Source organism: Haliotis rubra, unplaced genomic scaffold (assembly GCF_003918875.1).
Source record: "Haliotis rubra isolate DU_JTF1 unplaced genomic scaffold, ASM391887v1 Scf12, whole genome shotgun sequence".
Classification (NCBI taxonomy): domain Eukaryota; kingdom Metazoa; phylum Mollusca; class Gastropoda; order Lepetellida; family Haliotidae; genus Haliotis; species Haliotis rubra.
Genome location: NW_025765114.1, coordinates 2,566,544 through 2,583,209, shown reverse-complemented (window position 1 = coordinate 2,583,209; position 16,666 = coordinate 2,566,544). Strand labels below are relative to the sequence as shown.

Genomic DNA, 16,666 nt, shown 5'->3' with positions numbered 1-16,666 from the left:
CACATCAACAAAACATGATGGACGTTCATACCTCAGATTGTATTTAACCTCGTATTTCCTATATTGGGCCGTGTTCTGTGACGTGACTGACACACATCAACAAAACATGATGGACGTTCATACCTCAGATTGTATTTAACCTCGTATTTCCTGTATTGGGCCGTGTTCTGTGACGTGACTGACACACATCATCAACAAAACATGATGGACGTTCATACCTCAGGTTGTATTTAACCTCGTATTTCCTATATTGGACCGTGTTCTGTGACGTGACTGACACACATCAACAAAACATGATGGACGTTCATACCTCAGATTGTATTCAACCTCGTATTTCCTATATTGGACCGTGTTCTGTGACGTGACTGACACACATCAACAAAACATGATGGACGTTCATACCTCAGATTGTATTTAACCTCGTATTTCCTATATTGGGCCGTGTTCTGTGACGTGACTGACACACATCAACAAAACATGATGGACGTTCATACCTCAGATTGTATTCAACCTCGTATTTCCTGTATTGAGCCGAGTTCTGTGACGTGACTTGCATGCATGCCATCGGATCCTAAATGGTAGAAAGCTGTCTATGATGCCAGTCACTGGTTTGACTGTTCCAGACTGGATTATCCACCGATCTCCGTCCTACAGCAGGGCTACTGCTGAGTGAAGCGTTACACAACAGCGTAACAACCGACCCCGTGGACCATGTTAACGTATTAAAGTATCATCCGTGTCAATGTATTTTGTCTGTGTGTTCAAAGGTCGTCCTCAGACGGGTGTTTTATTGAATACATATGCTTATTTGGAGTATTAGTGGATACCATCGGTCCTTGCAGTGGCATTATACAATCCACCACAGTACACATATGCATCCTGGTGTAGAGGCTGCTGTTCCAATACACACACTCCATGGTTCGGTGACTCATCTATAACCCCTGTATTTCCCTTTGTATATGTCTCTCGGTTAGCACGTATACAGAGTTGGAATAGACAAAATGGAAAAGAAAATTAAACTGAAACAGATTCCTTGGAGTATTCAATTGATGTATATCCCTTATTTACTCTTTTATTCATGAATTCATCTGTTTCAAGCTCCATTCCGTGTCCTGCAGCTTTGGCAAGATGAGTTCATTAGTTCTAAATATGAATATAGTGAGTTTAGTCTTTGCAATATCACGGCAGGGGACACCAGAAATATGCACCACGCATTTGAAAATAGGATAATTATGCAATTTTATATGAGGAGATATACTTTTCAAAAGACAAAGTTCCTTTGTTCTTCTCGTAATACAAATCATGTGTGCTTTTCATACGAAGCCGCGGAAGTTTTGCAGATATTGATCTTTAAATATTTCTGCATGGAAGCAGGAATTTCACCCAAAACATTAAATTCCGCGATAATGCATGAAAAAGTTATTTATATCTTAAACTGTTGAAAAGTATACATTGTCTGCCACAAGAAAATACATATAAAGTAAGATCTCTCATTAGATATTGTTCGTATGTATTGTGATCATCGTTCAATATAACAGCATATATTTTCCAAATACAGGCTTTGTTATTTATATTCAAACTTTAAAATATAATTGATTACTCTATATCAATTCCAAGGTATACATGAATGCACATCAAGAGTCAGGGCAAACTGTCGCTACAAAATACACTTCCGGGACACTATAGCAATGGTTGCACGTGGTTCCACACATCATCAATCCTTTGTCCCCTGATCACCAGTCAACTGGACGGTCCAGATGCTGTCTGTCGTGTATAACTAACAGAAGTATATATTCTCAGATTTATAGAGGAACGTGGAGCATGCAAACACACGAAGGGGGCAGTATTTTAATCATAACCAGCTAGGTGTTGTCGGAACGCCGCAGTAAGTCAAGACAGAAGGGTATGCTGCTGACAAAACAAGTGGGCATATTCTGAGATTCAAACCCACGATCCCTTCCCCTTAGAAATGGCACTGAATCATTCTGAATGCGTAGCCTTAAAGTGAAGTTGCTTACATATTGAAAACTTCGCCATTCCAACTGTTCCTATTACTTCTAAAGTTAATCAATTATACTGGCCCAGAGCCGGCCCAAGGAATGACTGATAGGCAGAGCGACAAGACACTATGCAAATTTCTTGTTAATATCAAGGAATCGTCAGCAACGAATTACCCGCAGAGGGTCAAAGATTAGAGTCATTTACATCTCTAGCCAGTCGTAGCCTTCTGAACCTCCGTGGTCATCCCGGTCGGAGTGGCTCACAACGGACACCGGGGAACTTCGGCCAATCAATCATGTGCCTCCACTTCACAAATTGGCCATGTGAGCCTATCGTGGAGGTGAGGTCACGAACGAATCGCACAATCACATCTCATGAAATAGTTGACTTCGTTCCAGCACCATACTATTTCTTGCATAGCGATTTGGAAGAGTCCCAGGGCTGCTGGAACTAAACGTGCAGATTATTTTCTTGGAGAGTGATGTCCCTTGACGGACTATACGACTACAGCCAAAGCAGTCAGCCTTACACCAGGCGCACTGTTTGTAAAATATCATCATCTGAATCAGTTCAGTTCACAATCATGATAACCATCGATCTTAGATTTGGACCTACAAGTCAAAGTGAATTCGAAGTTTCCTAAACTGTATTTCCTCTAATAGCGTGTCCTTACACAATGTTCCGCTCAAAACAGGGCATGCATAAGCTAGCATTAAAACCTGTACGGTTGTACAAGTACAGAGTAAAATGACGCAATCATTATCTTTACATGTACAGATGTACTATGCTTCGTCGAGCGAATGAATGTTTGACAAACAGTTGCTACATTACGTTTTAAGTGTTACCACAATAACGTTGGCGGTCATAACATTGACTGTGACACTTCACAACCGGTTGTGGTGTGTTCCAAAATCGTTCATTATAATAATACAACTATAACTAAAAACTAATACATCTTACACTATTGGAAATGTTTAGCACTACCCAAGCTGCCTTCACATTGTTTAGAGTTAATATAATAATCGCAGATTTTTTCTTTCTTGTTGGTTATGCTTTCAGCCTCCTACTAAGTGAAAAGTTAATTAAACCTCCACCATCTACTAACGATATTATATCCTAAGAAGAGTTTTTCTTTCACATGGTGTAATCCCATCCTGGTAATGTAACCAAACGTACTTGGCAGCGTTGTGTACATGGAACTGTTTCACAGACTTAGCAACGTCACCAGCCAGCCTCAATGACTTGTCTGAGTTGTTTGCATTGTCTGCCTGTGATGTTATTAGGCTGTTATAACACTGGCTTTCTTCATACTCCCGGAAATTAATGTTTGACTTTATGTTATGCCCATCAATAACTTGATGAATTAGTGTTGACTTGCAGACGGTCGCTTCGCCCGTGAGTGGAATTGCACCAATTTGCTAAAAGACTAAATTACTGTTCGTTTGTGATGTTCAGAAGTGAACAGTTTGCTGTATTTGGGAGAGTGTTAGACGTGACTTCTCAAAGTTTAGAACGGTCGAAGTCCCAAGCAAAGCTGTAAGCCTCGAACGCGCGAGGACGGGATAGTTCTACGCATATAGAAAGCCTCACGTTGGGTGAGTAAGTGAGTATAGTTTTACGTCGCTATTAGCAATATTCCAGCAATATCACGGCGGTGTCACCAGATATAGGCTTCACACCGCCCCACTTCACGTTGAACCAAACAAGACACGTTACACAGGAATGTCGTTATATTGGAGATCTGTACTTCACACCCGTTTACTCGGATTCATTATATATAGGCATGCTTGAAGTCAACGGTATCCTGTTATTTCATGTCTCATACAGAAACACTATCGCATCACCCATTGGTTTGCTGTTTTCTATGTAATTTCGTTTGGGCTGAATTCAGTCTGATCCGACTGAAACAACATTTGACCTTCAAGAACATCGTGATTGTAACAATCAGAAAATATTAGCAATATCACCGCTTTCCTGGGATATATGACATTTCAATAATTCACTTTCGCATTAATATAGCATTAAAGAAATGTTAATCGTTATTTGTCAAACAGTCAAAGCTCTAGGGTAGTGATCTTCCGACACATTTTCCTCATTTGAAAAATAGGGAATAAACTAAATATTATGAACCTAAGTGTAGTGCTTCAAATCCTGCAACATACATCGGAGATCCTTGTGATTAGTCATAACATGACGCTGTGATGTTTTCCAAAACAAAATTGTTTTCCGATGTAACAGTTTTGCTTTCTGCTAATATATCTCACTACTGTGAACATTGTGCATTGTATAGAGGCATCGTGTTGTGTTTTTGTCAGTAGTTATTTGTAAGTATTCCATATTAACTGAAGAGCAAGCGGGTTTTAGGGAGAGTAATAACACAAGCTCTTTAATACTCCACTTAAACTGCTAAAAGCGGCGTAAAACCGAACTCAGTCAGTCAGTCCACTTAAACTCATTGCAGTTTTCGTTGATTATCGCAAAGCGCTCGACTATGTTAACATGTATTATTTGTGGTACAGATCGATAACTCCACCATTTCTCAGTTTGTAACTTTGTAATAAGAATGCAGGTGGAAAGGCAGGCTAAAATCGAAAATTGTCGCGAATGTTTTTCTTTCCACTTTCAATACATGTTGACGAATGAATGAATGCTCACGACGTGGGCTTTGGGTATTTCACCCCTTTCGCACGCGACATGGACCAAAATCGATTCTTGGCATTTACTTACATGGGAATTGCTACCATAATATACAAACAGCAGCTTCTCATGTCCCACATATTTCAAATTTCATTTCATTTTCAAACACGGTACACCATTTCTTTCAGATTGCTCTGTTAAAAACGTGAGGCAGAACGTTGAACGGGCTCATTATGTACGTTCCACTATTTGTGGCTGCTAAAAACCATTGTACTGATACCAGCCTTCAGGTCGCGTTATCACATGCCACCTCCCCATTGTTAACAACAAACTGTTTTGTCAGGTGTAAATATAGACCAAAATATTGTGAGCAACCTCTAACTGATTGGGATCACAACTTAAACATCAGTATGGATTCTGTTGAAACGTTCCAAACGTAGGCCGGAAGAAGAGTGGAACCTGATGTACGTCTGTCAGAGTTGGATACGTCAGTGCGTCATGTTATCATTGGTAGAAAGCACGAATTTAAAAAAAGACAGACTTGGAGAAAACGACATTCTGCCTTACAAAAAAAACGTGTGTAGTGGTTCCCAGACATTTCAACAAGCAGGCATTCCCTTAAATATGAGAACCTGTAAGAATACCTCATCCGTTTCCTGTTTAAATCCATGCATATAGATTCAGAGAGTTAAAACACAAGACTGTATGACAAGAAGAACTTCAACTTCATGTCGAGCAATATTCCATCAACTCTAGCATTTGGTGTTTACACAACTACTGAAGTACAATCGAGCATACTGTTTTTACCAATATTCTCAAATAGCGCCATACGATTCCTGCTGAGATTTGGGTGCTGGTCTTCTTCTAATGTGCTCAGTACACATCATCAAGTGAAGTGAAACGGTCTCTAACTGATAGTGTCCACACCGTGAGTCCACCGGGTGACAAATATACATCGAACAAAAATATTTTACTGTAAGCAGGAGTCTTGTAACTTTTCAGTAATAATTTGCCTTCGCCATTCGTTGTCCGTTCAGACATTTTGTTTGGAGGAAATCAATACATTTTCTTCATGGGCAATATAACAAACTATACACACATTAGTTAAGCACCCCTGAATTGTTACAATGACAGGTGTTCAACATGCCCATAACATCCCGTGGTGAATATGAGTTTATCTGACCTGTATGATCCTTTGACTCATAAAAAAAGACAAAATGACTGGAATCTATTTTGATTTTATGATGATAATTGCTCATTTCATAAATACCCACTGATTTTCATACAAGACCATGTGTGTACAATGTTTAATGTGTGTCTGTGTAATGTTGAATTTATTGGTGACTGATCAAAATGTCATTTTACGTGCCTTACACGATTCAATGACAATACCGAGTGTGACCTCCATGTGACTGTATGACAACCAGCACCCTCCTCTTCATACCCCCTGCCAACCCCCTGATCCTTTGAAGGGGCTGTCTACACCATTCCTCGTGTAAAGCAGCTTCCAACTGGGCCAGGTTCTGTACAGGAGGATCCCTTTGTTGCACACGACGACCAATCATGTCCCAGATATGCTCCAAAGGGTTACGATCGGAGCTCATTCAATCGTGTGATATGTCAGAGTGTGCTTAACCAAGTTCTCTGTGTGTATTAAACAAATTTAACCTCAGCTCTATTCAAACAAAGTGCTTCTTTCGGCGTTAATGTTTCTTACCTATGTGCAACGAGATACTCGACAAATTCAACAGAACATATGGGCAGAAATACGACTTACGTGCTCTGCGTCTTTCAAATATCTACAGGGGTGGTGGGGTAGCCTAGTGGTTAAAGCGTTGGTTCGTCACGCCGAAGACCCGGGTTCGAATCCCCACATGGGTACAATGTGTGAAGCCCATTTCTGGTGTCCCCCCGCCGTGATGTTGCTGGAATATTGCTAAAAGCGGCGTAAAACCAAACTCAGTCAGTCAGTCAGTCAAATATCTACAACTACGACAAGGAAACGATGGAGATTTCGCGACCCAAGGTGGCCACAAATATCCTGGACTAAAGATACTGAAGTTTGGATCTGGAGAACATGAGATGGGCACTCTCACCGACTGCCCTTCGTGGTCCTTGGTTGGGAAATGTACTTCTCAGGTCGAAGTACTACAAAAAAGATCATGTCAGCTTGAGAAGTCCTAAAGATGCCATGTCTGAAGGTGGAGACTGGTGCAGGGGTTATGACTGTCTGAACCGACACACTCAACATGAGCAAACTGTCCGCAAACGGGAACCAGTTGAACGTCCGTCTAGGTGAGCTACTGTTTCAGGTGAGCTACATATCACAAGTGGAAGTGACTGTACTTGCAGATTGTAGTTTTGAATTATGTCCCTTTGAATCTTACTTTGACCTCAGACCCTCTGACCTCCTAAAGATGTCATGTCTGAAAGAAGACATTAGTCAAGGGGTAATGAGTCACAGACGTTTTAGTGTAAACATTTTTTATTCAAAAAAAATTAACTAGGATTAATAATTAATTTATAAGCCGTAATGGCTTATTTGAATACCTCTCCATTTCATTGATACATGAATAAAACAAATATTAAATAATATGCAGCATGATAGGAGAGCAAGCAACCTGCGTATTGAACACCATTAATCATTTATCAAACCTATGCAAACTTATTATAAAAGTATGGACAGATTTTAGCATAAAAGAATTTATTAGTTTGGATTACCATTTAGGACAGACTTTAAATTATATCCATGTTCGTAAAATGCATGTGATATCTGATGTTGGAATAACTGGGACAAGTAAAGAAGTTATGTAAAGTATCCTCATAGGGGTGACCACAGGAGCAGAATGGCTCAACTGAAATTTGCCGTTCAAGCAGGTGCGCTTTCAAATCACTGCACAGACGTTTTACAATTACGCATTTAGCCAAATATATTGAGATCAGTTTTAATTGCCACATTCAACACGAGCAAGCTGTCCTCGAGATGGGAACTCTGAAGTTGAGCAAACTGAAGGGATCTCTCAGGCACAGAACAATATAAGTTGTTCACTGGTCACGAGGGAGACACAGGTTGATGTACCCTCTATGTTTGTTTATGTTCCCTGAGCCGAAAGGAACATAGACAAACATAGAGGGTTCATCAACCCATGGGTCCCGAAGGACCAGTGAACAACGCATTTATCTTACCGAACACCTCAATGTTAATTTTGTACTGTTTGAAGCACAGGTATCGGATCATAATAAGGAGTACCGGACGTAGGCAACAGCCCAAACACTACTAACACGAATTCCCACAGTTCGAGATTTCTAGCGAGTAACACAGAAAATGTTACTCTCTTATAAGCGGGACACATTGATTTACTCAGCAAATCAGAAAACTACATTTATGTGTGATGTAAGATAAGTCAGTTGAATGCAGTTATGACTGAAAAACGTTGAAGTAAACTCCGTCCAGGTAAGCTAAGTGTTAAGTGTCAAGATTGTGTCTATTCTGAAATTAGGAATTGTTCTTGCTCTTTTCCGATTTTATTTTTATTTTCGTGCACATACTTCTTTAAAGAACTGTATTTCCATGCCAACATGTCAGTCTACGCTGGTTAAAGTTATATTAGGTCAAATAGATTTCCCGTCACGTTAACGGCGTCCTTCTCTAATCCCCTGACTGGGTGTCAACATCTGTGAGCTCTCCTCGTAATCGTCATAATGTGTATGGGCAAGGACACTGATTATTATGACATGGCATATGCAAGTTCGTATGTTGAGTAGTACCGGTTGGCTGGTTAATAAATCAAACACTGCAGGTTTCGAACCAGCGGGACAGGATGTGGAGGACGCAGAACCTGCAGGGATGATGACTACCCTGTAACACATCCAGGACTGACAGTAGAATGAGATGTGTACCGATGTTTTGGCTATGTCCTAGCAAAAAGCCTTGTGGTAACATACAAAAGGTTGCTTTCCATGATCTTTTTCAAAAGCAGGTTTAAAGCAGTGTCTGACTGCAAGGTCACTCACAGAGCAGCTCAAAAGATTCATGTCGCACAAAAACACCAACTTCCCATACACCACCAAGCCTACAACGTTATTGTAAAACTGTTGTTTTGCACAAAGGAAGTTGCAGAACGAAAATCCCAATCCTCACAATACGGTTGAATAAATGACATGAAAACAGCAAAACGGAATTATCCAAGCAACAACTGTATAACCCTTTTGAAAGATATTTCTCGAATTTCATCTCGATTAAGACTGCAATAAGGGCGTCAAATATAAATGTAATGCTGTTATCTGTTGACTGGTAAACCTCCACTCCCAAACTTAAGGAATTAAGCCATTAATTTGACATCAAATGATTATGCAGTAAGAAATCAATTCCTTGCACTCTGGGCAATGATAAAACCAGAATAACACAGGGCGGAGGAAGCCAACCCCCTTAGGTCCGCCTGATGCCGAACCCTGATAAATGATGTTCCGGAGGTTGCCGTGCAGAAGGCTGGACGACATGAAATGTTCATCTGGAACTCGGATGCGAACATTTCAATGTTGAAGTATAATTTTTCCTCCGAAGAATTTAGAACATATGGGTAGAAATCGTTATGCATTATGAATTACTTGTACAACTGATACAACTCAAGAAGTCTTAATCTGGGTGTATACATATATTATACAGTCTGCCGGATGCCAAGAGAAGGGGCGGGCACCCCCAGGACAGGCAGATCACTGCAAGTGAGAGCCATTGTTCTCCATAGAGTCCCAGTCACTCGCTAGATCTCTGCTATATTCAGTCGTTAGTTCTGTGTGATCAGGCATGTGAAACGCCGTATGCCATAATGGGAGATGGCAGCCATACAAGGAAACACACTGTGGCTATCATTACGGGGAGATCTTGCTACATGATGCTGTCGTGTTTCGCAGTATCCCTACAGAGTCGAAGCAAGCAATAACCCGATTATGATCCAATACGAGCCTTTCGATTATTTTCACTCTTCTTTTTATTCACTGAAATTGAGTAGATTCATTCTAAAACACTCACCACGTGATACTGTTATCAGTCTTAAAAATTAGTCTTAAAAGGTTTATTTTAGGGACCGAAAATGTACCACTCACTAATAAGAACCAGACTGTTAGTATTGACACATCCACGTTCAGCTGGCAGTAAAGAGAGATATCCTTGTGAGGTTGAGAGGTGCATCATATTTTATGTTTGCTTCGTAAGCCTGATCTTCATGGAACGGCACGACTGAATACATCAGAAACACAAGGGTCGTGTTTTATGCTGTGTCTCATCTAAGTGAACGAAGACTATTCAAAGTATATTCCCTGTGAGCTGCTCAGCTGCTGAGATTTTCACAGACCATAGTATTGCATAGGAAACACAAAGGACCATATCTGACAACACAACACGCCATATTTTCGCAGAAGCACATCAAACAAGATACCACGTCATATTTCCACAGCACCATATCAGACAAGATAACACGCCATATTTACACAGCACCACATCAGGCAAGATAACACGCCATATTTCCACAACACCATATCAGACAAGATAACACGCCATATTTACACAGCACCATATCAGGCAAGATAACACGCCATATTTCCACATGAGCTCATCAGACAAGATAACACGCCATATTTCCACAGCATCATATCAGGCAAGATAACACGCCATATTTCCATAACACCATATCAGGCAAGATAACACGCCATATTTCCATAACATCATATCAGACAAGATAACACGCCATATTTCCACAGGAGCACATCAAACAAGAAAACACGCCATATTTCCACAACACCATATCAGACAAGATAACACGCCATATTTCCACATGAGCTCATCAGACAAGATAACATGTCATATTTCCACAACACCATATCAGGCAAGATAACACGCCATATTTCCACAGGAGCACATCAAACAATATAACACGCCATATTTCCACAGCACCATTTCAGGCAAGATAACACGCCACATTTCCACAGGAGCACATCAAACAAGATAACATGTCATATTTCCACAGGAGCACATGAAACAAGATAACACGCCATATTGCCACAGGAGCTCATCAGACAAGATATCACGCCATATTTCCACAGGAGCACGTCAAACAAGATATCACGTCATATTTCCACAGCACCATTTCAGGCAAGATAACACGCCACATTTCCACAGGAGCACATCAAACAAGATAACATGTCATATTTCCACAGGAGCACATGAAACAAGATAACACGCCATATTGCCACAGGAGCTCATCAGACAAGATATCACGCCATATTTCCACAGGAGCTCATCAGACAAGATATCACGCCATATTTCTACAGGAGCTCATCAGACAAGATTACAGGGCACATTTGCACAGGACCATATCAGACAGGATAACACACCATATTGCATATGAGCACATCAGACAAGATAACATGCCATATTTTCACAGGACTTATCCGACAAAATAATACAGCACAGTAGCTATGTTGCAATCACCTTGTATTATTGTAAAGTTTACAATTCCCCTGCCTATAGTCAAAGTGGCCGAGACTTCAGTTCATGATACTAGCTTGCTGGACAAGGTCCCTGCCTTGTCAATATCTGGTCAAAGTGTTGATTTAGCTTGTGTATATATTCTGATTTAATTAATCAGTGATCGTTGTCAGAGTTTTCGATTTTTCATATTGTTGTCTATTGATACAACTTGCTCATAGAAATAAACTGAACTTTTACCTCATTTCAAGCATTACTTTATTCTTGGTCTCAGGAACACAGCTCCTTCACCTTCTGTCACAGATGTGACGGATCAAAACAACAAGAACAAAACAATCCTGGCCACATGGGAACTGTTCTGAAAAAGTAAACTTAAAAAGTGTCCTGACAAACTGTATTAGCAGTTCTCATATACAGAGTTGAAGTGTATTTAACTGATAGCTAATAAGTCCTTGCACTAATAAGAAGATACCCACAAATCATTTGTCGCATGTTCAGACGAGATCAGCTGTTCTGTTGATTTATTTATTACTCCGCATGGAGGTGGTTCTTTTAACAACGCATACAAGTATATTACGTTCGCTTCATCTACTTTGATATTCATTGGTTTGATAAGAACGTCCAACAGTTTTAGTTACAGCAACGAGCAACTACTACTTGTCAGAGGTACCTTACAACTTCTAATGGAACTGGCCTCTAACGGAATCTGCGTGCTGGTATCTAACTTAATCTACATGTAGCTGAATTTATATGATGATGCATAAATGAAGCTGTAGTATAGGTGCGGATTTGCCGCTGAATCTAAATACAGGTGAATGTAAATCTCTGGCCCTATTTTGAAAGAGAAAGGTAAAGAGCTTGCTTCAGAATTAAATGTCAACGAGTTTAAGGCATCAGATAGTTGGCTGGCACGTTGGAAGACACGATACGACATCAAACAGTTCAATTGATGGATATGCGCCTGAGGATGTCTTTAACTGGGAAGAGTTTGTTTTTCCGTACTTTACCGGATGTAATCTTTATTGATGAATAAAGAATATGATGACTATCAACACGTTGTTCAGTCGTATTGTACGGCACACGGAAGATCATTCTCAGGTTGAAAAGGGAAAAGTTCTCTAAACCGGCACGCCTTCTATATCGGCTTTTTGGCTGGTCCCAACGAATGCCGGTTTAGAGGGCTTCCACTGTACTGATATCCAGCTGAATCTACGCGATCATGGGTAGCTGAATTTACGCGTTGATGTCTAACTGAATCTGCACATGCAGCTGAATCTACCTACTGATATATAACTGTATTTTGATGTGTAGCTGAACCTTCGTGCTGTTATATCAGGGAATCTTTGAAACTGGATCTTGAAGTTGGAATCTAGCTAAAATATACGTGCTGATATGCAGCTGAATCTATGTGCACAGATGTAACTCAGTCTACGAGCTGTTATGTAGCTGAATTTACGTGCTCATTTGTAACTCAGTCTACGAGTTGTTATGTAGCTGAATCTACTGCAGTTTTACGACCAAATGCCACCACACAACAATATCAATGTTGCCTATTAAGGCTTTATTGGTGCCATCAAACATTATAAAAGATGACAATGGATCGTGTTGTGTTCATATACAACATATATATGCATGATAGACATCTAAAACTGAGATATATCACAGTCCTTCGGGGTTCATCTGGTCATTCACTGGGTATAAATGTACACAAACCATTTGTATTAATAGATTGTTCATGTGTCGGACATGTGCACGGAATATGATGTTAACCTTTCATAGATGAAACTGTACACGTATTGAATATTACAGTTTCTAATATATATACATGAATCTAAAACAAAATTCGAACTGTGTTTTATTACTATATACAGAAAGCAGGACATCTTGTTTATATGCTGGGGCAGCAAGAAAGACACAATAATAGCCCCTCCAATATTCTGCATATGTTGAAACATAATTCACAATCATCCACACATCAGATACCATTACAGTTATTGGAAAATTGGGCCAAAATAACCCTTAGTCATAAGTTGTTCCATGCCAACTCCCAGATGTAAGTTTGGTTCAGGGAACAGCTGATCCACCACTGTTATTGGTGAGGACAAAAGCATGACATTAAACTGGACGGAATGGAAACTTGCCTCAGTACAGCGTAAACAGAACTTATCTGTCATACTCTGGCTATTTATGGTATGTACAGAACTTAAACTGGTGGCTAAAACTAACTTCTTTTAATTTCTAACTGTTGTTTTTTAAATATTGAACATAGTCTTTTACAGCCATTGGATGCAAAGATTCTGCCTCTGTGGTTCTGTGGTTCCTCCAATAAAATTGTCAATCTTTAAAGATTGTACACGTGAAATTAGCAACAGATCAACAGTCTTATAATATGCAGCAGTGTTTTACAAAGCCAGGGGATTATATGGACAATTTTCTATTACTTTCCAGCACCTTTGGGCAGAGGAGGCAACTTTCTTTTTGACAGATCTGGTTGTGGAAGTTCAGAAGGTTTGGGGGGACATATGTCTAAGTACTCTGGGGGACGCTCATGAATTGGTTCTATATACTCAGCAGTTATCTCCCCCCTCACTGGCTTGTTGATCATATAAGCTAATCTGTCAATAGGTGAACTTGGATTCTCTGACAATGAAGTGGTTTGGGGCACTCCTGTTTCAGATTCATTTACAAACTGTAACTTGTGCATTTTATCTTTTTCTGTCAAAACCTTCATGTCTAGATACTGATGACTGTTTGGTGATTGATCACGATTAGCTTCACCCTCACTTAATCCCTTCATCTGACTTTGTTCACCTTGACCTACATTTTCATTATGACCTTCATTTGCATATCCTGAAGTTTGATCTTGAGGCTGTTTCACATAATTTGGCTTTGGACATGACTTTACAGGTTCAAGATAATCGTTCTGGTCAAATGCAGGGTTCCCATGACCATTCTTGCCCAAGTTTGGCAATAATTTCTTTTCATCTTTTGGCACCTCTTCCATCTGACTGAGCTCATTCTTTGACACAACAGGACTGAGGTAATCCTTGTCAAGGAGGGGCTTAGCAGAGTCATGTCCCTTGTCTTTCCCAGCTGGGGTTGGTGGCGGAGTTGAGAATGACACCTCCGAGTTCTTCCTGGCTGCAGCCCGCACCAGATTACACTCCTTGAGATTCTGCTTGGTGGAGTAGGTCACCTCGTATGGAATGATGGTTTCTCCAAATTCAGCATAGGTGTTATCTGAAATATCACATGCATTGTTTCAAGATTTACTTCATGTCCAGTACTTGACGATGATGAAGGTTTATTCATAATTCTATGTAAAAATGTCTCAGTTAGAATACTTGTACTTCTGATGGTTCAAGATGTCAAATGAAATGATGTTACATACAGAAAATGAAGGGCAACAAGCAACAAATGATCAGTCTCATGTGTGAAATATTTGAAATGCACTGATCACTGGCATTGTGTCACATATACGTGTGCCCTGCTACAGCAGCTTGCAAATGGTAACCCCTTTTTTATGGCAACAGACATTCTTCTGAGGCCGGTTGTATCTGGGTGTGAACAGCTCTACAGTGAGCAAGCATCACATAATATGTAGTAACGCTGACTATTGAGTATGTGATAATAATTACAATAGTGCCTGTTTATAGTGCGCATAAATCCACCCTCGTAAGCATGCTCATGGCGCTACAATTAAAACAATATGTACAGTAAGAGTGAGCTGTTTATGAGTCATAGAACTGAATGAAAAGTGCGTTTTGAGATGGCTTTTAAAGGAGTCCAGAGTTGGTGCGAGCTTCAGGTCAAAGGGTAAAGAGTTCCACAAGACCGCAGCAGTGTGTGAAAAGGATCTGTGACCGAAGGTGATGCACAGAGCAAACAAGAACAATTGTTGTCTGGTAATAAGGCATCACACTAACACTATGCATGACAATCTCTAATGGTGGTAAGGTATGAGGAGAGTAGATAGATATGTTTAATGTTGGCTTATCCCTCCAGGTATGCAGTGTATGTGGCTGGCTATATGGTCACACACTGTGTTCAGGAGGCTGTGGCCCCGTCAGAATAAACCAACAACTTATAACATATGTGTGTGAACTAGTGGTGTTCCGATTAATTGAAATAATCGAAGATTGGTCCAGGGGCCAAATGACCAAACATTTGACCACATTTTCTCATAATCAAACACAAACGATTTTGGAACTGCTGTTTTAGTCTTTGAAACATGATGGAACATATCTTAGAAGTTGTCAGGGAAACTTGTTTAATACTTAGAAAACTCACTTCACTAACTGATAAGCCATGACTGAATATTTGTTGAAAACTCCAGGAAGTTTATGTTCATGATATATAAGTCATCACTTTAAAGTAGCAAGTTGCATCATGTTATACATATCTTCAATAACAACCTGGATAGGATTATCTGAAAAATGACGCGAACCAATTTTTTCGATGATTGTTTGTTGGTAATGAAGCAATTATCAATTGTGAGATTTCAACCAATTCCCAACACTAGTGTGAACACCAACCCTCAGTCATGCTGCCATGTGCTCTTCGATGGTCTTCATCAGAGTGGTCAAACACTGGGTTGGTCAGCATCGTCATGTTCACTGCCGGAGCGTTGTTCATGCTTGGTATCAGACTGGAGGGATAAATGTTCATTGTAAAACTTGGCACAGAGGACAGAGGTTAATCACTCTTCATCCTACCACCTGTTGCTAGTTTAATCCAAAACTTAACATTATGATAAAGTAATGACAGATAGGACAATGGCATTCACATTGAAAAAATCCTTACTTTCACACCCTCAATAAAAGTTATACAGTTTCTGTGTATTAAGACTGACAGTTTAAAACCTGAACACCCTGATCATGACATACACAGATATGTATGCCAAGGAAATGATAGAACAAACCAAACTTTGTTATCTATTTTGTATACACAACTTTGCAGTCAAATTTTGCACAATGACTTCAATAAACTACTCACATAAGTTAACACATATTTCACTTGACACACTGACATCACATGGCACACTTCACTGCACAAGACACTCACATGATACACTTCACAAGACACTAACTTCACATGATACACTTCACAAGACAATAACTTCACAAGACACACTTCACATGATACACTTCACAACATACTAACTTCACATGATACACTTCACAAGACAATAACTTCATATGATACACTTCACAAGACACTAACTTCACAAGACACTAACTTCACATGATACACTTCACAAGACACTTACTTCACATGATACACTTCACAAGACACTAACTTCATATGATACACTTCACTTCACAAGACACTAACTTCACAAGACACAAGACACTAACTTCACATGATACACTTCACAAGACACTTACTTCACATGATACACTTCACACTTCACACTACACTTCAGAAGAAACTAACTTTACAAGACACTAACTTCACATGATACACTTCACAAGACACTAACTTCACATGATACACTTCACAAGACACTTACTTCACATGATACACTTCACAAGACACAAACTT

At 39.9% G+C, this 16,666-nt stretch overlaps 1 protein-coding gene across 3 annotated transcripts in view; it reads right to left on the bottom strand.

Moving 5' to 3' along the window:
- Nucleotides 1–12,666: 12,666 nt before the first annotated feature.
- LOC124262529 (sushi, von Willebrand factor type A, EGF and pentraxin domain-containing protein 1-like) overlaps nucleotides 12,667–16,666 on the bottom strand; it is a 39,794-nt gene continuing 35,794 nt past the window's right edge. For 2 of the 3 annotated variants that reach the window (XM_046697038.1, XM_046697051.1), the window contains 2 exons: nucleotides 15,658–15,770; nucleotides 12,667–14,362 (listed from right to left, as the gene is read on the bottom strand). In XM_046697038.1, the coding sequence (XP_046552994.1) occupies nucleotides 13,560–14,362; nucleotides 15,658–15,770 (916 nt within the window). In that variant the 3' untranslated portion in view covers nucleotides 12,667–13,559. The remainder of the gene's footprint in view (nucleotides 14,363–15,657; nucleotides 15,771–16,666) is intronic. The other variant, XM_046697045.1, reaches the window with a different exon arrangement.